The following is a 23112-nucleotide window of genomic DNA, read 5'->3' as shown; positions in this document are numbered from 1 at the left end:
CCCATTTTATTTGTGTTCTCTTGGAGGAATAAGCATGATTTTTCTCTCTGGGATGTCGTAATACATTAGATAGAGAAAGAGAAAGCTCCGTTTTTAAACAATGCAGATCAAACATGATTCCCTGAAGATTCATAGTCAAGCTTGGATAGAGATGATTATCTCCTGGCTACTAGGTGAGAAGATGAAACTAGAAATAGTAATAATGACGGCAGTTCGCTTTGCGTGTCTACTGCATGGCAGCCGGTGCTGATGGCTGGCTGGTGTTCTTCCATGGAGCTCTCCCCACATCTCTAGGCAGAAGCACTGCCATGTCTCCGAGGCCCAGGTTAAGCAGGTGGCTCCAAGTTGTTAAGTAGAAACCAAAGACTCAGACCCAGATGGTTCCGCTTAAACCTTGTGCCAACCCCAGAAACACTTGCTTTATGTTTTATGGGCTGGGCTTCATTTCTCTGCTAGAATCCGTTCTCCCAGCACTCACTTGGGACTGTGATTTGGTTCCATTCTCATGGGAGTGGTCACACATGCCTTCACCGCTGCTCTGTGCTTCCACATCAGCTCCGTTCGTATTTTAGCTTCATGAAAATCCACGCTTTCTCCACCGGCAAGAATCACCTTGTCGTCCTTTAGATTGTGCCTTAAGTCACACTCGCTTCATTGATTTAGTCATTTGAGTTAGGGTTTAGTCTGAACACTCCTTGCCTTACTTACCACCTGTTGTATAAAGGATCCATCTCGGACATGAAGCATCACACAGTTGCACATAAATTCAGGTGGGAAGGGACGGTGATATGGTTTCCATGTCCTACAGAAATCATGCGGGATATTTAGTTAGTACTTTTTCATATTGGTAACCTGTATGAGGCCACCTACAAACACATGACAATGCTAACCATCTTTAACATCTATCTTTGTTATCAGACCACAGAGGAGGATCTCAACCTGGATGTGGAGCCCGCCACAGAAGACACTGCAGAAGAAGTAACTATACACGTTTTATTATACTCTGCTTTGTTTGGGGAGATTGGGCCCAGAAGGTGGTGAAGGGGGAAATGGAAGTTTGAAATTAAATATCTGTGAGCAATTATTTTAGTGACATATGTGTCTCTATACATACACATGCACAAACGTGTATATATGCATATGTACATATCACGTGCTTATTATATTCGGTAATCTCCCTCAAAAAGAATAGTTGGAGCATAGGAAGGAAGGCTGTCCATCGAGGTAAAGTTCATGGTCTCCTGGCATGGGCACTTGCGAGGGTCATGGTGCATTAGTACCAGTCAAGGAGGCCTGGGAGTAACCAGCTGGCATGGAAGCCTGGTGTGGGGCTCCCTGTACTGGAAGTCATGTCACACAGCTGCTTAAAATGTCTGATGAGGTGCTCAGCAGAGCTGGGGAGAAGAGCGGATTCCATCCGTGGGGAGTTGCCTTTCCAGTGGACGGAGACGAGTCCCAGGGCCTGTAGGGGTTGACTGGGAAAGAAGGAAAGAGAGACAGGGTATCAGCCCGAGGTGGTCATCAAATGGAAGAGAAGAAAGAGCTCTTGCTGCTGCAGGCTGTGCATTTCTTCATTTTCATGCTGTGCAGGAGCATGGGCCTGATCCAGGCAACAGAAAACAGACTTAGACTTTAATAAAGTGAGAGTATCTCAGCAACACTGGTGTTCTCAGGGGAGATTTTGGTAACGATAAGTGTATCCATCAGGGAGACACTGGCCAGGAAAGAGGTAAATTGGAAGGCTGAGTTGAGGCTGTAGTCAAGGCATTGTAGTTACGCAGCCACACTTCCACCACTGGTAAAGCAAACGCTCTCAGAGGCAGCTGGAGCCGTGGGCCATTGACTTGGCCATTAAGAAGACTGAGTCGCTCAGCCACATGCCACCTGGAGCCAGAAAAGTTAGAAAATTTGCAACTCTGTTGACTTTTAAAATAGCTGGCAGATATTGCAGACTGGAAGGGCTCGATCGATGAACATTACTGGTTTTAGAAAATGGTCTGCTCAGATGCTGAACGCTGCGTTTCACTACCATCTAAACCTATGCACACCAATGCAACATTTAAGCCAAGTGTCGCTGGATCTTATGATCCGATGACATAGCCCACTGGTTAAATAAAGAAAAATGGCATTCAGCTGCCTTACGTTTATCCAGCTGCCTTTCGGTTCTGTGCATTTTCACTAATCTGGGAGTCTAGAGTCCAGCTCTCTTCTAGCTGTGCAGCGATCCAGCTGCGTTCTTGAACACTATGCTTGGCCTGGCCTTGTACCTTTGCATCCCCTGGAAAAGTAGATAGCGCTGCTTTTGCCAGTTCCATGAAGATCAAAAGGTAGGCAGACATGAGGCAGTGACTCTCCTGAAAATATGATGCTCAATCTGATACTTGCAAAATGGTAGGGGTAGGAAAGGAAGATGTACCTTCCCTGCAAATTCATAAGGCCAGCAAATTCATAAGGCCAAAGGTCTCAGAGAAATGACTGGCTGTCATTTTTCAGAATACTTTTCTAGGCTTTTGTAGGAACTGTGATTTCCAGGGAACTTTCAGTGTGTTTACTGCAGACAGACTTATGTGATGACTTAGTAGTTGGCTTCAGGAGGCTGACGACAAGGCCCTGAGCCAGGACGAGTGCAGCAGACTCTTCATTCTGCTAGGTTCAGTTGAAGCAACAAGATTCCATAACACCATGTCCTGCTGCATTCAGGCTGCCATAGCAGAATGCCACACTGGGAGGCTTCTACACAACAGAAAGATATTGCTCGCAGTTCTGGAGGCTGGGAAGTCCACAATTAAGGCATGGCAGGTTTGATGGCTGGTGAAGGCACACTTTCTGGTTCATGGCCAGCCTTCTTTACCCTTGTCCTCACGTGGTGGAAGGGGCAAGGGAGCTCTCTGGGGTCTGTTTGATAAGGACACTAATCCCATTCATGAGAACTCCACCCTCAAGACCTAATCACCTCCCACAGTTCTCACCTCCTAACACCATCACCTTTATTGCTGGGATTTTAACATATGAGTTTTGGAGAAATACAAACATTTAGACCATAGCACATGATATGCCCCAAAGTGCATGTATACAACTAACAGAAAATCCTTTAATTCATCAACAGTGTTTATTTTTTAAGAGCTCCTAGTCTCAAGTTGTCGTGTTCTCTACATTTTTGGTGGAAATCTAGATGTGAATCTATCATAGAATGTAATGAAAGTAACCAACCTCTTTAAAAGTTGTTTTTGATAATGGAATATGAGATGGAGGAAATTATTACTGTTTCCTGATGCTTACTGTATCTGGATAATAGAAAACCAGTATATCTTTGCATCTTAATAAATGAAGGAATAGAGTTCCAAACAGATTTTAGGAGTATTTTGCAGAACTATAATCTTGATATTTAGGTACATTTGCAGTATTTGTGGGAAGAATGAGAAAATACTGGAGAAAATTACTTGTTTACTTGATGTTTCTGATAGATGATGCTGAAAACCCAACATGGAGTTTTTTAGTCTAGCTGCAGATGAATGTCATTTGAATACTCTATGATGTTGTGTAACTTTTGTTAGAGACAAGCTTTCGACATCCTTCTTGGCCTCCAGAGGGATTATTCGCAAGGTCTTCTCTAGGTTAGGGATTTACGGCTCAAATAAAAGAGCCATATTCTGAACCACAATCACAAAACCGTTCTTCTTCTTCCTCTTCCTCTTCCTCTTCTTCTTCCTCTTCTTCTTCCTCTTCCTCTTCTTCCTCTTCCTCTTCTTCTTCCTCTTCCTCTTCCTCTTCCTCTTCTTCCTCTTCCTCTTCTTCCTCTTCCTCTTCCTCTTCTTCTTCCTCTTCTTCTTCTTCCTCCTCCTCTTCCTCTTCTTCTTCCTCTTCCTCTTCCTCTTCTTCTTCCTCTTCTTCTTCCTCTTCTTCTTCTTCCTCCTCCTCTTCCTCCTCCTCCTTCTCCTTTTTCTTCTTTTCCTTCTTCTTCTTCATCTTCATCTTTGTCTTCTTCGTCTTTTAATAGATTTAGGGAGTATAAATGCAGTTTTGTTATGTGGATATATTGTGTAGTCATGAATTCTGGACTTCTAGCATAGCCATTACCAGAACAGTGACCACAGTACCCAACATGTGATTTTTCACCCTCGCCCCCACTCCCACGCTCCCACCTTTTGTAGCCCAGTGTTTAACTCTTCCCCCTCTATGTTCACGTGTGCTCATTCTTTAGTCCCACTTATAAGTGAGAACATGTGGCATTTCTGAGTTACTTCACTTAGGATAATGGCCTCCAGTTCCAACCACGTTGCTGCTAAAGGCATGATTTCATTCTTTTTTATGGCTGAATAGTATTCCATGATGTATCTGTATCACGTTTTCTTGATTGAATTCTTTGATGTTGGACACTTATGTTGATTCCATGGCTATGCTATTGTGAATTGTACTGTGATAAACAGATAAGTGCAGGTGTCTTTTTTATATAATAATTTCTTTTTCTTAGGGTAGATACCTAGTAGTGGGATTATGGATCAAATGGTAGTTCTGTTTTTAGTTTTCTGGAAAGTTTTCATATGTCTTTTGTAGAGGTTGTGCTGATTTGCATTCCCACCAACAGTGTATAAGCGTTCCCTTTCTCTGCATCCTTGCCAACATCTGTTGTTATTTTGAAAAAGAGAGAAATTTTGTGGCAACTAAACTGATAAACGTTTCATGCCTCTTGCCAGTCTGAACATATATGATAGAAAGTCATCTTATTTAGGAAAAAAATCATTCAAGTCAGCAGCAGTTTTCCCATTCATTTATTCAGCCAAGAGTATTTCTTGATAATCTGTAGGCCAGGCATTATGGTTCATGGAAAAGAATAAAAAGGTGAGCGAGGCTCGCCCTGGAGGAGCGCAGGAGGTGCTGTGATCACTCCAACTTGTGAGTACTTTCACTGATATGAGTTTCGTGGAGTAGACTTCTCACATAGCTTTTGAAGTGTAGAAGGCATTTGGGATAGATCACATATGATATCTAGGCATGTGATTCCTCACGTTACGGTTCTGTGCAGCTTCCAAGAAGGTGAGTTCTGGTGAAGGTCCAGTGTGAAGCTTGGGTGTAAGACAAGATGTCTGTTCTTGAGCTTGGGTGTTACTGCAATACACCTTTGTTCACCATTGCTGAGGGAACGGCCTCCTCCCTCAAGAAGGCAGTAGTGATGTGGGGGAGTCTCTGTTATAAATTCACGGGATGGGTGGATTCTTGGTCTAATTTCATCTGACGCATCAGAGGCAGGCATCCTTCATCTTCCGAACAACAACCACAAAACCCAGCAGATTCTGTCAGGCAATACTTCTTTAGGAGATTACTTGAAGGGGCTCAGTATAGCGACATCACAGTCATGGAAGAAAAATCTAGAAGCAAAATGACTCCTGTGAGCAGGCGAGGCCCTGGCTCCCTGAGGCTCTGGCCTCTCCCCATCCTGCCTCTCTCCTGCAGGCCGTGTGTACTGAGGCAAAGGAGCACCGGGGCTGAGAGCGCCTCCATGAGGCGACAGCTCTGTGCAGGAAACAAGCTCGTGGCTCCCCTGGGGACTGCCCTGCAGGCCTAACTGGGCGGACTTGTTGAGGGTCTAGAGGCAACCTGCTGTCTTGTTGCCTGGGAACCTGATCTGGATGTTGGGCCAAGTGTACTCAAACGAACCTCACAGCCACACTCGTGAGACTTAGGTGGCCACAATGCTGAGCATGGATCTTTGTGGGATAGGACGTGGCGGCGGCTGCGCTCGGCCAGCCTCCTCTGAGCTGCTGTGCTGGGCGGTTGGCAGGGCTGAGGCTGTCCTGATGGAGGAGGAGAGCCAGCTTCAATGGCTTTGGGCCAGGAGAGGCCCCACCTGTCCACTTCCACAGCACAGAGGCGAAGTCTGTGCAGGGCCAGGCAGCCCCAGGCTCCCGGGTCTCTGTGCTGTTTTATTGTCTTTGTTCCCTACATGTTCTTAGATACATACATGATTTTTAGGTGAGTTTTTATTTCACAGAACAGCCTTTGAAAAATATTAGAATTTGTTGCATGAATTTAATTAGTTTTTGTTTTGTAGACACAGGGTCTCACTATATTGCCTAGGCTGGTCTCGAACCCCTGAACTCAGATGATCCTCTCGCCTTGGCCTCCCAAAGTGCTGTGACTACAGGCATAAGCCACCACACCTGCCCTGTTGCATGGATTTTTAAAGCGCTTAGATTTCAGGGTTATGTTTATTGATAACAATAGGACCATTTTCTTGTTAGGTCAACTTTATAAAACCAGATCCAGGTGTTATTGAAAATGTCAGCGTGATTCCGCTTCATTTCCTTGTGGCTACTGGGGTACTTTCCCTTTCCTCTCAAATTTTACTCTGTTTTTGATAGCAGAATAGAAAGTATCCGGGCGGGGGGGCAGGGCACGTGCATTTCCTGCTGTCACCATCAGTTGGCAGGACACAGCCACACGGGGATCACAGGGTTTCGGCTGCCAGATGACAGTCTCTTTGAGCCAAGGAGGATGCTGAAGACACAGCACCAGCTGAGAGGTCACAGAGGGACCCTCAGGCCTGGGCAGGCAGCCTCCTTACGGGGACATCCAGGGGCCTGTGGGCGCTCAGGGATGAGCTCCTGAGCATGTCAGCGTGACCTCCTCCAATGCCAGCTCCCGGAGTTGCCGAGCCGTTGCTGCTTGGACTCCTCGACGAGTCCCCTGGTGAGGAAAAAGGTCAGGAAGAGACTCGTGGCAACAGGCAGAAAGCGTGAAAGAGAGAGCCAGGCCGGGTGTGTTCAGGAGCTCTGGGCCAAAGCTCCAGCAGGATATGGCCCGGGACAGGCTAAACCACCTGTGCGGCCACGTTGCCTCTCATGTCTCTGCAATCCAGACAGAATTCCATTGTTCCTCATAAAAAACAGAAAGAAAAACAACCTAAACTGGTCTGAATAGAAGTGAGACAAGGTGAATAATGAAGCCCAGGCACTAATGAAGCAATTAAGAGCAATGCAATTACTGTTTACAAGAAATCACTAGTAGATTTGAAAGAAGATTGATAAAACAGTCTTCCAGGCCCTGCTTATTACCTCCTGTGAATCTGTCTCTGTGGCGTCTCTGAAAGCTGGTGTTACATAAGTCACCATGATGGCAGTCTATTTGCATTTGTATTTCTTACTGTTTCTCTGTCCAGCAGACAAGAATCACTTTAGTCCTTGCAGAAATGCTAGAAAAGGGTAGGGTAAGCATCATGCCTCCTGGAAAGAGGGTGATGCGGCTAAGCCACTGCAGGCCCATCTGTGTTTAGACGCACTGTGGAGCGGGTGAGAATAACATTGGCTTCATGGAACATTAGCATTTATTGAGGCAGAAAAGAAGAAAAACGTATGATTTTGTAAAGAAGATTGGGACAGCATATCATTTGATGTGTAAGTGGTAATTATTTGCAAGAATCCACAAAAGACAAGAAGTCTGGCTCTTGTCATCTGCAGACATCCCTCCTTCTGGTTATTCCTTTCTCACTGAGTGTTTGTCATTTGTCATTCCTGGGCAGATGAAGACAGTGTATAGCTCTTTTCAGTTTCTGGGATCCTCATTTTTCTGCTTCTGTAACAAAGTCAGCCTTTGCACATTTCCCAGAGTGCTTTCTTTCTGAGAAACAGAGGATTACTCAGTGCGAATGGGAACATTCTCTAAAATCGTGGGCACCGGGGGGGAGACCGTGTCCCGTGGTCTGAGAGCACCAAATCGGGAGCCTGGAGCGGAGCACTCGCCGCTGGCTCCTCACGCATGGCTCCAGGGAGTGTGCACCAGCAAATGGCCCGTGGGGGCTTCCTTGTAGCCTCTGGGGCAGAGCAGTAACTATCTCTGCTGCCTGGTGATTTTATGGGGGTGTCTCATAAAGAAAACGCCGGTTCTCCAGAAAAAAACTGTGCTCATCCGATCACAGCCAAGAATCACCTTCTGCGTTGAGGTTGTTGCTAAATCACGAAGCAAAAGACCCAAAGAAAGCTCCGTTTTCTCTGTGTCTAGTGTGCGGAGCAGCAGGTTGGAGAAGGTGATGAGATCCAGTTTGGATGTCTGTAAGGCCTCCCAGGTTTGAGCCCCTGAGGACTGGTGGCGTGGCTCTCCTCCTGCCTGCAGAGGACTGGCTGTGAAATAACAACCCAACTCTTGATGTGCGCCTGTTTTCCATGCCTTGCACCCTCCCTCAGCCCTGGGAAGTGGGCAGGAGGTCTGTTAGTTTTCCCCCATTTTTCAGGTGGTGAAATCGAGGCACCAAAGGTGATGTAATTTGCTAAGTATAGCAGAGAACTAATGAGTGAGGGAATTTCAAACAAAGGCTTTTTCTACAGACTTATTTTCTCCTCCTAGAACCCTTGATTTCCCACAGTCTATTCAACAATGGGGACAGATTTTTTATTTTTTGGCTAATGCAGTCAGGTCCTGGGTCAAACCTGGTGGCTCAGTCCCTTCCTTCTGTTCAGGCCTTATCTCGGTGCTACAGGCATCTCTGGTCACACAGAGGGTGCTGGCCACGTTGTCTGTCCCTCCATGTCCCTGTCATCTCCCTCCTCACCCACATGTGGGGGAGCCCACCTGCCATAGGTGCATCCCCCGTGAGACCTCAGAAGCAGCCTGGCTTCCCGCTGAGCCGCCATCCCGGGAGCAGAGCTTTCCTGAGGAGGACGCAGGGGCTCAGGTCTGTGACCCTGGCCGAGGCTACGTGGAACTCACGGGACCTGCATTGCCACACTGAGACCCTTTCTCCTCTCTTTCCAAAATCTCTCTCCTCTCTTCACACTGGAGAAAGACAAGCATTATTTCTTTATGAGTGCATAAAAATCCGGGGGGTTTTAGATGGAGCTGCTTTTAAAAATTATACCTCCCTATTCACTGCTATCTTGTCATAGGTGGGATGTATTATTGATTTACAAGAATTACAAAAGCTCCTTATATTTTATTAATCCTAGATGGATAATTTAAATAATTTTGGTAAGATTTATATACATATATAGGTTTTTTTTTAATTGAGTGGATTTTCTCCCATAGATAATGCTGTGTGTGTTTGGGTGAGATGCAAGGTGTCAGTTAGAAAATTGTATAGTTTGTTATACTTCAGATATTTTGAAGTAATAAAATGGGGAAAAAAAATCCTTGCACCCTTGTAATGTACATGCAGCTGAGAGGTGGGTGTGGAGACAGGCTTTGCAATTTATGTGAGTCATGAAATTCTCCAGGGAATCATGAAGACATATTTTTCCAGGATGTAGAACCCAAACATCCCACTTGCCAAATGCACGTTGAGTGGCCACCAAGGAGGAAACGCCTCCGCTCCACGTCCCTGGCGGAGGCCCTGTGGGCATAGCAGAGCCATGCGTGAGTGCCCCTTGTTCCTGAACCCGGAGTCTCACACTTCTCTGGTGGAGGCCCCGTGGGCACAGCGGAGCCAGGCATGAGTGCCCCTGGTCCCTGAACCCGGTGTCTCACTTCTGTCTTATGTAGAACAGATGGAGCAAACCCTATAAAACCATTTCCAAAGAAAGCGAAGGCGAGAATTCAGTCAGCTTGAGGAAACGGCTGTGAACACATGCTGGTGTCAGTCTCAGGCCACACACTGCGCCAGGCACATGGGACTGAGTATGCATAGGACGCAGCTCCTGTGTTGGGAAAGCTCATTCTACGTGAGGATTTAGCCAAATAAATGCCTATCTCCAAGTTAATAGGGTAAACATTGCAACATCCTTCTTGAAACGATGAACGGTCTCCTGGATATCCACGCGCGGGGGTGGCCTGGGGTCCTCCACTGTCAGCTACACGTGTGGTGACTCAAGCTGATCCGCCCCCACCTCACCCTCCCTTCTTCTTTTATTCTTCGGGCAAAGTCTGGGGAGTGATAACTGTGTGTCTGGCCCTGTGCTGGGCACCGGGATTCTATGAAAAAGAAGACAGCACAAATCTTATATTTTAGCATCCTCGCAAATAAACAACTAACTCAACAAGATGGTTTCACACGGGGGTAAGTACTGTGCAGAAATAGGGTGACAGGGAGTGCTCTGCGTGGGCCATACCAGCAGAGGCATGGGGCATGGTTACCATAGACTTCTCTACCCACGCCATGTTTAGGCCACGACCTGACTGATGAGAAGAAACCAACCAGCAAGACCAGGGGTGGATTGTCCCAGACAGACAGACAGACAGACAGACCCTGGCATGGCCGGACCAAGGAAGCCTGAGCTGGGCTTGGCTTCAGGAACCATGTGCAGGCCTGGGGCTGCCCAGGCTGGCCTGAGATGCACGTGGAGAGGAGAGTGTGGTGTCAGGATTCGAGGCCATGGCAAGGTCTTGGATTGTATTCTTTTTTCCTGGAAGCCTTTTGGGACTTCTAAGCCGGGGAGTGATGGGACCCATATATATATATATTTTTTTAATTTTTTAAAAATTAATTTTTTATTTCGATAGGATTTTGGGGAACGGGTGGTATTTGGTTGCATGAATAAGTTCTTTAGTGGTGATTTCTGAGACTTTGGTGCACCTATCACCCACGCAGTGCACACTGTACCCAGTGTGTAGTCTTTTATCCTTCATCCCCCCTCCCACCCCTTCCGGTGAGTTCCCAAAGTCCGTTGAATCCTTCTTATGCCTTCGTGTTCTCATAGCTTAGCTCCCAATTATGAGTGAGAACATACGATGTTTGGTTTTCCATTCTTGAGTTACTTCACTAAGAATAATGGTCTCCAGTTCCATCCAGGTTGCAGTGAATGCCATTACTTCATTCTTTTTATGGCTGAGTAGTATTCCATGGTATATATACCACAGTTGCTTTATCCACTAATTGACTGATGGGCATTTGGGGTGGTTCCATATTTTTGCATTTGCAAATTATGCTACTGTAAACATGCATGTGCGGGTATTTTTTGGTATAATGACTTTTCCTCTGGGTAGGTACCCTGTGGTGGGACTGCTGGATCAAATGGTAGATCTATTTTTAGTTCTTAAAGGAATCTCCACACTGTTTTCCATAGTGGTTGTACTAGTTTACATTTCCACCAACAGTGTAAAAGTGTTCCCTTTTCACTGCATCCATGCTAACATCTATTATTTTTTGATTTTTTAAATTATGGGCATTATTGCAGAAGTGAGATGATATTGCATTGTGGTTTTGATATGCATTTCCATGATAATAAGTGATGTTGAAGCATTTTTCCATATGCTTGTTGGCCATTTGTATATCTTCTTTTGAGAATTGTCTATCCATGTTCTTAGCCCACTTTGATGGATTGTTTATTTTTTATTTCTGATTTGTTTGAGTTCCTTGCAGATCCTGAATATTAGTCCTTTGTTGGATGTATAGGTTGTGAAGATTTTCTTCCACCCTGTGGGTTGTCTGTTAACTCTGCTGATCATTTCTTTTGCTGTGCAGAAACTTTTTAATTTAATTAAGTCCCATCTATTTATCTTTGTTTTTGTTGTATTTCCTTTTAGGTTCTTGGTCATGAACTCTTTATCTAAGCCAATGTCTAGAAGGGTTTTTCCAATGTTATCTTCTAGAATTTTTGTTGTTTCAGGTTCTTAGATTTAAGTCTTTGATCCATCTTGAGTAAATTTTTGTATAAGGTGAGAGATGAAGAATGAGTTTCATTCTTCTACATGTGGGTAGGCAGTTAGCCCAGTATCATATGTTGAATAGGGTGTCCTTTCCCTACTTTATGTTTTTGTTTGCTTTGTTGAAGATCAGTTGGCTGTAAATATTTGGCTTTATTTCTTGATTCTCTATTCTCTTCCATTTGTCTATGTGCCTATTTTTATTCAAGTACCATGCTGTTTTGGTTACTATGACATTACAGTATAGTTTGGAGTCAGGTAATATAATGCCTCCAAATTTGTTCTTTTTGCTTAGTCTTGCTTTGGCTATGTGGGCTCTTTTTTGGTTCCATATGAATTTTAGAATTGTTTTTTCTAGTTCTGTGAAAAATGATGGTGGTATTTTTATGGGAATTGCATTGAATTTGTAGATTGCTTTTGGCAGTATGGTCATTTTCACAATATTGATTCTACCTATCCATGAACATGGAATGTGTTTCCATTTGTTTGTGTCATCTATTATTTCTTTCAGCAGTGTTTTTACAGTTCTCCTTGTAGAGGTCTTTCACCTCCTTGGTTAGCTATATGCCTAAGGTTTTTTTTTTCAGCTATTGTAAGAGGGGTTGAGTTCTTGATTTGACCAAGTTCAGCTTGGTCACTGTTGGTGTGTAGCAGAGCTATTGATTTGTGTACATTAATTTTGTATCTGGAAACTTCGCTAAATTCAATTACCAGTTAGAGGAGCTTCTTGGATGAGTCTTTAGGTTTTTTTAGGTATTGTCAGCAAACAGTGACAGTTTGACTTCCTCTTTACTAGGGTTTTCTAGGTATATGATTATATTATCAGCAAACAGTGACAGTTTGACTTCCTCTTTACCAATTTGGATGCCCTTGATTTCTTTCTCTTGTGTGATTGTTCTGGCTAGGACTTCCAGTACTATGCTGAATAGAAGTGGTGAAAGTGGGCATCCTTGTCTTGTTCCAGTTCTCAGGGGAAATGCTTTCAACTTTTCCTCATTCAGTATAATGTTGGCTGTGTGTTTGGCACAGATGGCTTTTATTACCTTCAGGAATGCCCCTTCTATGCCAATATTCCTGAGGGTTTTAATAATAAAGCAATGCTGGATATTGTCAAATGCTTTTTCTGCATCTGTTGGGATGATCACGTGATTTTTGTTTTTAATTCTGTTTATGTGCTATATCACATTTATTGACTTGTGGATGTTAAACCATCCCTGCATCCCTGGTATGAAACCCACTTGATCATGGTGGATTATCTTTTTGATATGCTGTTGGATTCAGTTAGCTAGTATTTTGTTGAGGATTTTTGCATCTATGTTCATCAGGGATATTGGTCTATAGTTTTCTTTTTTTGTTATGTCCTTCCCTGATTTTGGTATGGAGGTGATAATGGCTTCATAGAATGATTTAAGAAGGATTCCCTCCTTCTCTATCCTGTGGAATAGTGTCAATAGGCTTGATTCCAATTCTTCTTTGAATGTCTGATAGAATTCAACTGTGGTTCTGGTCATCTGGTTCTGGACTTTTTTTTTTTTGTTGGCAATTTAAAAATTACCACTTCAATCTTGCTGCTTGTTATTGGTTTGTTCAGAGTTTCTATATCTTCCTGGTTTAATCTAGGAGGGTTGTATATTTCGAGGAATTTATCCATCTCCTCTAGATTTTCTAGTTTATGCTCATAAAGGTGTTCATAGTAGCCTTGAAAAATCTTTTGCATTTCTATGGTATCCAGTTGTAATATCTCCCATTTTGTTTCTAATTGAGTTTATTTGGATTTTCTCTTTTTTTCTTGGTTAATCTCGCTAATGATCTATTGATTTTATTTATCGTTTCAAAGAACCAGCTTTTTGTTTCATTTAATTTTTGTATTTTCTTTTTGTTTCTATTTCATTTAGGTCTGCTCTGATCTTTATTTCTTTTCTTCTGCTGGGTTTGGGTTTTGATTGTTCTTGTTTCTCCAGTTCCTTGAGGTGTGACCTTAGATTGTCTATTTGTGCTGTTTTAGACTTTTTGATGTAGGTATTTAATGCTATGAACTTCCCCCTTAGCACTGCATTTGCTGTATCCCAGAGGTTTTGACAAGTTGTGTCACTATTATTGTTCAGCTCAAATAATTTTTTAATTTCCATCTTGATTTTGTTGTTGACCCAACAGTCATTCAGGAGCAGGTTATTTGCTTTCCATGTATTTGCCTGGTTTTGAGCCTGCCTTTTGGAGTTAATTTCCAATTTTATTCCACTGTGGTCTGAGAGAGTACTTGATATAACTTTGATTTTCTTAAATTTACTTAGCCTTGTTTTGTGGCCTATCATATGGTCTATCTTGGAGAATGTTACATGTGCTGATGAGTAGAGTGTATATTCTGCAGTTGTTGGGCAGGATGTTCTGTAAATATCTGTTAAGTCCATTTGTTGTAGGGTATAGTTTAAGTCCATTATTTCTTTGTTGACCTTCCGTCTTGATGACCTGTCTAGTGCTGTCCATGGAGTATTGAAGTCCCCCACTATTACTGTGTTGCTGTCTCTTCATTTCTTAGGTCTAGTCATAATTGTTTTGTAAACTTGGGAGCTCCAATGTTAGGTGCATATATATTTAGGATTGTGATATTTTCCTGTTGAACTACTGCTTTTATAACTATATAATGTCCTTCTTTGTCTTTTTAACTGCTGTTGCTTTAAAGTCTGTTTTGTTTGATATAAGAATAGTCACTCCTGCTTGCTTTTGGTATGCATTTTCATGGAATATCTTTTCCACCTCTTTATCTTAAGTTTATGCTACTCTGTATCTTTTAAGTGGGGCATTTAGGCCATTTACATTCAATGTTAGTGTTGAGATGTGAGGTACTATTCTTTTCATTGTGCTATTTGTTGCCTGAATACCTTGGTTTTTTGTTGTTGTTGTTGTTGTGTTATTGTTATATAGGTTCTGTGAGATTTATGTTTTAAGAAGTTTCTATTTTGGTGTATTTAGAGGATTTGTTTCAAGATTTAGGGCTCCTTCTAGCAGTTCTTGTAGTGCTGGCTTGGTAGTGGCAAATTCTCTTAGCATTTGTTTGTCTGGAAAAGACTGTATCTTTCCTTCATTTATGAAGTTTAGTTTCACTGGATACAAAATTCTTGGCTGATAATTGTTTTCTTTAAGGAGGCTAAACGTAGGACCCCGATCCCTTCTAGCTTGTAGGGTTTCTGCCGAGAAATCTGCTGTTAATCTTATAGGTTTTCCTTTATAGGTTACCTGATGCTTTTGCCTTATAGCTCTTAAGATTCTTTCCTTCATCTTGATTGTAGATAACTTGACGACTATGTGTCTAGGCAATGATCTTTTTGTGATGAACTTCCCAGATGTTCTTTGAGCTTCTTGTATTTGAATGTCTAGATCTCTAACAAGGCTGGGCAAGCTGTCCTTGATTTTTCCCTCAAATGTTTTCCAGACTTTTAGATTTCTCTTCTTCCTCAGGAACACCAATTATTCTTAGGTTTGGATGCTTAACATAGTCCCAAGCTTCTTGGAGCTTTTGTTCATGTTTTAAAATTCTTTTTTCTTTGTCTTTGATGCATTGGGTTAATTCGAAAGCCCTGTCTTTGAGCTCTGAAGTTCTTTCTTCTGCTTGTTTGAGTCTATTGCTGAGACTTTCCAGCACATTTTGTATTTCTCTAAGTGTGTCTTTGATTTCCAGAAGTTGTGATTATTTTTTTATTTATGCTATTTCACTGAAGAATTTTCCTTTCATTTTGTATATCATGTTTTTTTTTTATTTCTTTAAGTTGGAGTTCACCTTTCTCTGGTGCCTCCTTAAGTAGCTTAATAATTGACCTTCTGAATTCTTTTTCTGGCAATTCAGAGATTTCCTTTTGGTTTGGATCCATTGCTGGTGTGCTGGTGTGATCTTTTGGAGGTGTTAAAGAACCTTGTTTTGTCATATTACCAGAATTGTTTTCTAGTTCCTTCTCATTTGGGTAGACTATGTCTGAGGGAAAGATCTGGGACTCAAGACCTGCTTTTCAGATTCTTTTGTTCCATGGGGTACTCCCTTGATGTGGTGTTCTCCCCCTTCCCCTAGGGATGGGGCTTCCTGAGAGCTGAACTGTAGTGATTGTTTTTGCTTTTCTGGATCTAGCCACCCAGCAGAGCTACTGGCTCTGGGCTGGTACTGAGGAATGTCTGCAAAGAGTCCTGTGATGTGATCCGTCTTCAGGTCTTTCAGCTGTGGATACCAGCACCTGCTCCAGTGGAGGTAGCAGGGAGTGAAGTGGACTCTATGAGGGTCCTTGGTGGTGTTTTTGTTCAGTGCACTGGTTTTGTGTTGGTTGTCCTCCAGCCAGGAGGTGGTGCTTTCAGGAGTGCATCGGCTGAGGTTGTATAGGGAGAAGACAAGCTTGCCGTTGGGTCACCTTTGAAGTATTCAGGTTTCTCCAGAGGTGGTCAGGGCTGTAGAGCTCCCAAGGGATTATGTCCTTCGTCTTTGGCTACCAAGGCAGGTAGAGAAAGACCCCCAGGTGGGACAGGGTTAGGTGTTTCTGATCTCAGATTCTCCTTGAGCAGGGTTTGGTGTGGCTGCTGTGGGGGATGGGGGTGTGATTCCCAGGCCAATGGAGCTATGTTCGCAGGGGGCCTCTGCTGCATCACACAGATCACCAGGAAAGTGGGGTAAAGGCGGCAGTCACAGGCCTCACCCTGCTCCCATGCAGCCCACAGTCCTAAAGGCTGGTCTCGCTCCCACTGTGCCCCCAACAGCACCGAGTCTATTTCTAGGCAGCTGGTGACCTGGGCTGAGAACTTGCCCTCCCCACTGAGAAGGCAGGCAGACTCACAGTTTTTCAGCGTCTCGTGGAGCCTGCAGCAGCGATAAAGTTCCTTCAGAGGGTCCGTGGATTCTCTAGGCTTTCCTGGTATGTTGCTGTGGTAGTTCCTGGAACAAAAGTTCATGCTGTGGGTCTCTCCACATGCTGCTTTGTCTGTTCCAGCAGGAGCTGCAGGCCAGTCCTGCCTCCTATCCGCCATCTTAATCTCCATTTTCCCTGTCTATATTTTTAAGATAAGTAACTCTGGCTGTTGGGCTAAGAAGCACAGAGCTGGCCGGAGGCACAGGTGGTGGGACATGATGCTCACAGAAGAGATTTGAAAGGCCTTCGGGTCCGTTATGGATACAGCCCCTCTGGCTTCAGTGCTGGATTAGTCTCCTGGAGCCTCGCAACAAAGTTCCACGCACCGGGCAGCTTAAATAGCAGAAATTCACTCCCTCACCGTTCTGGAGCTGGAAGTCTGTGATCACAGCATCCACAGGGCTGGCTGCTTCTGGGGACTCTTTGGGAGAATCTGTCCCAACCTCTCCCTGTCTCTGTGCTTTGCTGGTGACCTCTGGTGTTCCTTGGCTGGTGGGATTCTCTCTCCAGTCTCCCCCTCCATCTTCACATGGTGTTCTAAGAACTGCAGTTATATTGGATCAGGGCCACCCTGGCGACTTTCATCTTATTACACCTGCAATGACCCTATTTCCAAACAAGGCCACATTTTGAGGGACTGGGGGTTGAAGACTCACGTATCTTTTGGGGAGCATAATTCGACCCCTAGCAGATACTGTGCTTGGGAACCCCCGTTCGGTTGGCGTCGTGGGTCAGGGTCTCAGAGTCTTTGCGAGAGAACCTGCTTTTTGGGGCATGAGCCAAAATCGATGAGTTGCACGCTGACCTGATTTTTTATCATGATTTTTGCTTCTACCACCGCTGGAGGTGTGTAGAGGCCTCCCTGCTGCCTGGGCACTGGCTTTTGTTCGCTCGAGAGATGCCAGGTCATGCTTGAGGCTTGTCCAAGGGCACCAGAAGCACGGTGACCCTTAGGGAAGACCTGAGGCCACCACAAACTCCTGGTCATAGCGGGGACCAATTGGTGATTAGAGAATATTTTAGGGTGATTTTGCATCAGACCCTCTGTCCTCTACCTACGCAAGCCTCACTCCTGGCCTCTTCCTCATCTCTTTAAAGAGTGGTCACGGGGTGTTACCGTCATACCATGTCAAAAGGGAGGAATGAAACACAGTTCCCATTACTTGCTGTCAGCCCCCTCTCACCTTTTCCTTAGCAGCGAAGTGCAATCACTGGGTCTTTTCTGACTCAGCCTCTGCAGGCCCTCGGCTGTGGGCCTCTGGAGGCTGGGTGCAGCACCTGCTGTGTCTAGATCAGAGCTGCCATCTCAGACCTGCTGAGTTTTTCTATTTTCCCTCTGCAATTAAGTTTTTGTTCTTGTGTTCTCACCTTACCCTCCTATAACTTTGAAAAAACATACAGTATTCTTCTGACACTTTCATCTTCAGGCTTTGGAAAAAGCTCATCATCAGCTCTGGGACCACTGTCTTTGAAAGAGCAGGTGCAGCACGCACTTTGCCTGGCTCAGCATGGCAAGAAGCACGCGTCAGCGCTGAAGCTCCAGACATGGCCTTGACTCTTACCAGAATGCAGTATCTTCCTTTTAATGCACCAGGGATATTCAGGTTTTTATTTTTCATTTTTTATTTTTTTGAGACACGATCTCACTCTGTCACTCAGGCTGGAGTGCAGCGGTATAATCTCACCCTCAACTTCCTGGGCTCTGCTGATCCTCCTGCCTCAGTCTCCTGAGTAGCTGCCTGGCTAATTTTTATTTTTTATTTTTTGTAGAGACAGGGTTTGCTTTGTTGCCCAGGCTGGTCTTGAACTCCCAACCTCAAGTGATCCTACCACTTTGGCCTCCCAAAGTGCTGGGATTACAGGTGTGAGCTACCACACCCAGCCTCAGCTTTCTTTTTTTCTTTTTTCTTTTTTTTTCTTTAGACAAAGTTTCGCTCTTGTTGCCCAGGCTGGAGTGTAATGGCACGATCTCAGCTCACCGCAACCTCTGCCTCCTGGGTTCAAGTGACTCTCCTGCCTCAGTCTCCTGAGTAGCTGGGATTATAGGCATGCACCACCACACCTGGCTAATTTTTTGTATTTTTAGTAGAGATGGTGTTTCTCCATGTTGGTCAGGCTGGTCTCGAACTCCCGACCTCAGGTGATCTGCCCGCCTAAGCCTTCCGAAGTGCTGGGATTACAGGCGTGAGTCACCACGCCCGGCCCAGCTTTCTTTTTAAACAATGTGAGATGGTACATTTCAAGGTTAGTGATTAGTTAAGCCTCCTGGGCTCAGGACACAACTCACTGGCATTTTGTTATAGTAAGGATGTGCTGTCTAGCATTACATATCCTCAGAGTGCTGCTGGAGAAATGGCGAGGAAAGGAAAGCACCACACCTTGTTTTCCTAGAGGGTTGTAAAGGAGCATTTGAAAACCAGCTCCCCAAACCATTTGCCCAGTCCTGGAATGTGTCTGTGCCAGGCAAACTTTCTCTGTTTTTCAGCCACAGAGGGTCCCCGGGAAGCTCTACTCGTGGGGAGGTAGAGAGAGGAAGGCCATCGCACTCTCACATGGAAGCCTGGAAGTCTGTTTCTTTTTGCTGTGCATGGAAACCACCAAGACTTTGATAAAACTTCAGGTTCTGGTCCAGTGGATTTCTCACAGGCTTTGCAGGAACATGGTGCCCAGGTGCCAGAGCATGCTTGAGTGTGGATGGTGCAGGACACTGCAGATCAAGGAGCAAGACTACAGGCACACAGCAGCTGGAGGTCTGTTTTAGGAGCAAAGGAGTCATTTGGGGGCAGCTTTGCAGAACAGTTTCCGGTGTTCACTTGCAAATTTTTACTTCCTGCAAACAAGTGGCATTATGGCATCTATTTTTTATGTTAAGACTAAGCTTATTGCTTACATATATATATATGGAATAATACTAATTTCATTCAATAGTTGAACTCATTACCTATTGGAGAGGTCGATTTTTGTCCTTTTCTATTTTAGTTAATTTTAAAAGTCCACAAATTTATCATCTTACCACTTTTGAGAGCAACAGTCCAAAATCAGTCTCACTGGGCTGAAATCCAGGCATCAGCAGACTGCCTTCCTTGTGGAAGCCCAAGGGAGAACCCATTTCTGGGTCTTTGTCCACATACCCTGGCTGGAGGCCCTGTGCTGCACCTCCAGAGCCTCCAGTGCCGCCTCTCCTCTCCTCTCCTCTCCTCTCCTCTCCTCTCCTCTCCTCTCCTCTCCTCTCCGGCTCTGATTTCCACCTCCCTCTTATAAGCACCCTTGTGACTACATTGGGATGGCATCTATTTTTACATTGGTGAACCATACTATTCCAAAGCCCCCATTATAAACAAGAAGTGAGTCCATTTCATTTTACATTTAGAAAATAATGATAAATATACAGTAACTAACCCCTCAGATATGGTAAGGCTCAATTCCCCCTTATTCTAATGTCTTCCCTTAAAAGTTGCTATATCAGTAGTACACATTTACTCACTTATTTATCTAACAAACATTTCTTCATAACGTATCCTGGAAAAGGCCACGTAGACACTGCAGTGATGAATGACAAGTCCTCTGGTTTTTGGGTGTTTGATGTGCAGGAGACGTGATCATCACAGTATAAAATATATAGCCATGAATTCACGGAACAATGCAGGAAGCTACTTTGAACATAACCACCTAATTACAGGAAAAAAGCAATAAAGACACAAGGGAGGAACACCATGACTTACGCGCGGGTCCCCCAGCGGGTGGCTGTGAGTTCCTTCTGGCTGCTGGAACTAATCACCACAAACGTGGTGGTGTAAAACAACACACATTGGTTGTCTAACGGTTCTGGAGGGCACAGATCCTAAGATCGAGGAGTTGGCAGAGGCTGTGTTTCATTTCCAGAACCCGCTTCCTGCCTGTGCCAGCCTCCAGAGGTGCCAGCACTCCTTTGCTCACGGCCCTTTCCTGCAGCGGCCTCACTCCCATCCATCCCGACCTCCATGGCCACATCTCGTCCTCTGACTCTGACCTGCTGCCTTCCTCTTATGAGGGCCCTGGTGAGATTAAACTCACATAGAAAATCCAGGGTGGTCCTCCTTGTTTGTCCAAAGCTGCAAAGCCCCTTTGCCGCATACCATTCTCACAGGTCCTAGGGCTTATCACGTGGACATCTGTTAGTATCTTTGTGGCCAAGATTCCGAGTCCTCCAGAGGTGAGGCCTTGAGGATACCTGGTCTACCTGCAAGAAAACAAGCCTGACACAAAAGACTGGGAAGGACTGCTGTGTATTAATGACACGTAGGGACATGATAATACAATGTAACATTTACTTGTTGGTTCCATTCTGATTTGAAGAAACCAGCAGTAAAATATATTTCTTTGGACAATTGGGGGACTTTGAAGGTGGACTAGATAAACTTTTTTTGATTTTGTTTTATATTTGTATTTTTTTTGTTAATATTTTTTGCTCAAGTATTTTTTTGGTGATGTATATAAACCATAACATTTCATTCCTACATTTTTCAGTATGGCTCTCTGAAAAATAAATACATTTTCCTCCATAAGCACAATGCTATTATCATTGACACGCTGACACTCTCATCCTTGCCTTCCCCAAAACCATTGCGTTAGGAAGGTTGGAAGCACTTCACCTTGTAAGTTAGAGGCTGACCACCCTTCTTCAGTGTTATTTTACTTCCTTGAAAAAATCAATTATAGCTCAATTGTACCTCTGTTGGACAAGGCATTGATTTCCAACTGTTAATTTTAGCAAATAATGTTAGCCACTGACCGGCTGGTACAGGGCTTTCAAGCCTGAGGTCCTCAGCCCATGACTCAGGTGCTCCCTGTGAGCCAGTAAGGGCTTTGACTTTGTGATCTGGGGCTTTTGCCAAGGAGCCTGTGCTCATGCAGAGCCTGCGTTGCGTTTATGTGTCTCAGACACAGAAGTCAAACCAACTGTTGAGCTCATTTTGAACCAGAAAAACTTCTGTTTCTTAATTTCCATTTCCATGCGCAAGCTTTATTTTCATTCCGTAGAAGATATTTGGATAGATTATTGGTAAAAAGCAAACAACCAACCAAGTACAACAAAAAGCTTCCAGTTATGCCTAGGACTTAGAACGCAGTGACAACCTGGTTTGCAATGAAGCCCAGCCAGGCCATCTGGGAACCCCACCTTCCCTGAACTCATCGGGAGCAGGGCGGCCAGGTGGCAGCCTGAAGGGTGGGGAGCCCGGGAGGGGCAGAGGGCGGGTGGAAGACGCAGCCACCCCCACAGAGGTGATGAGGACACAGCTGGGTGTGGGCCCAGCACCAGCCTAGGACCCCAGAGCCCCAGCCACGGGGCCATCCTCACTCCAGTGTCCTCTGCAGCCTTCTCGCAGGGGGAGGGGACTGGGGGCTAGGCAGGAGCGGGGAGCCCTCAGGTGGACAGACACAGAGGTCCACCCTGTGGTCGCCTTTTCCCTCTTGTGGTACAGAGCCCTTAGCCAGTGGGACGGGGAAGGCCCTGCCTCGGGGAAGAGGTGGGAGCTCTGAGAGGGTCCGGAGTGACCCCTGCTCCACAGTGAGCCTGAGCTGAGAAAACTGCAGTGTGGCCTCTGGCCCAGGGAAGGGCTGCTGAGGCCAGGGGTCAGGGAGCGGCCGAGACTTCCACCCCGGGGAAGGGCTGGGAGAGCCTAGAGAAGGCTGCTCCGTGGGGGTGGGCAGGGCGCTCTCCCACCACAGACCCTTGAGGCCTGGGTCCTTGGGTTGCCTCTGAGACAGCCTGGACAGGAGGCCTCGGAGCCCCCTGGCCTCACCACGCACCTCCCAGCAAGAATGGACAGCGTCGGTCTTCCTCGGGCGGGGCACGCAGTGAAGAGCCGGCTGTGGCCAGGTGAGCAGCACCTGCTCAGTGCTGAGGGTGCAGCGGGTACTGGAAATCCCGCTGTGCTGGGCCAGGTCCCAGGTCCCAAGAGAAGCTCAGCTGCAGGTGCCCGAGCGGAACTGAAGACGGGGCACACTGAAGGCAAAGACCAAGCAGCAAGGCCTGGTCAGCTCCTGACAAGACAAATCCTGGCTCAGGGACCGAGGTGGGCCAGCTTGGGTGCAGGTGTAATTTAAAGTCATCTCGGCCTTTGCTGTTCTTCTACTCACCATACCCAGTATTTGATTAACAATTCGAAGACACATACCAAAACAAACAAACAAAAGCCAACCTGTCCTCGAGACTGGCCCAGACGCTAGAACCAACAGACGAGACTTGAAAGTAACTATAATAAATATGATAAGAGATCTACTAGAAAGAGTGGACAGTGTGTGTGAGGAGACACTGAGTTTTAGCACAGAGGGGAAAGCGATGAAGATAAGTCACATGGCTGTGTTTAGAAACCTTCAGAGGTGATACCAGAGGTGAAGTATTCTGTAATGAGCTGATTAATACATTGGGCACAGAAGTGGAAAAAAATCAGAAAACTTGGAGGTAGAAAAATAGAAAATAATTAACATGTATATTTACTCACTGTATAGTCTTATATTTATTAAAGGTTTTTAATTTGTTGTTAAAAACCCCCACAAGGAAGTTTTCAGACTAATTGAATTCACTAGTGAATTCTATCGAACATTTAAGGAAGAAATATTACCAATTCTACACAAATATGTCCAGAAAATAAAAGAGAAGGAAGTATTTTATGAAGCC

The 23112-nt window shown here is 45.0% G+C and overlaps 1 protein-coding gene across 3 annotated transcripts in view; it reads left to right on the top strand.

Annotated features, from left to right (window-relative positions):
* Positions 1-23112, top strand: part of RPS6KA2 (ribosomal protein S6 kinase A2) — a 451529-nt gene that overhangs the window by 2878 nt on the left and 425539 nt on the right. For all 3 annotated transcript variants that reach the window (XM_055391343.2, XM_055391339.2, XM_004044945.5), the window contains exon 2: positions 919-978. In XM_055391343.2, coding sequence (XP_055247318.1) covers positions 919-978 — 60 coding nt within the window. The remainder of the gene's footprint in view (positions 1-918; positions 979-23112) is intronic.

Source organism: Gorilla gorilla, chromosome 5 (assembly GCF_029281585.2).
Source record: "Gorilla gorilla gorilla isolate KB3781 chromosome 5, NHGRI_mGorGor1-v2.1_pri, whole genome shotgun sequence".
NCBI lineage: Eukaryota > Metazoa > Chordata > Mammalia > Primates > Hominidae > Gorilla > Gorilla gorilla.
This window is presented reverse-complemented; position numbering and strand designations above follow the sequence as displayed.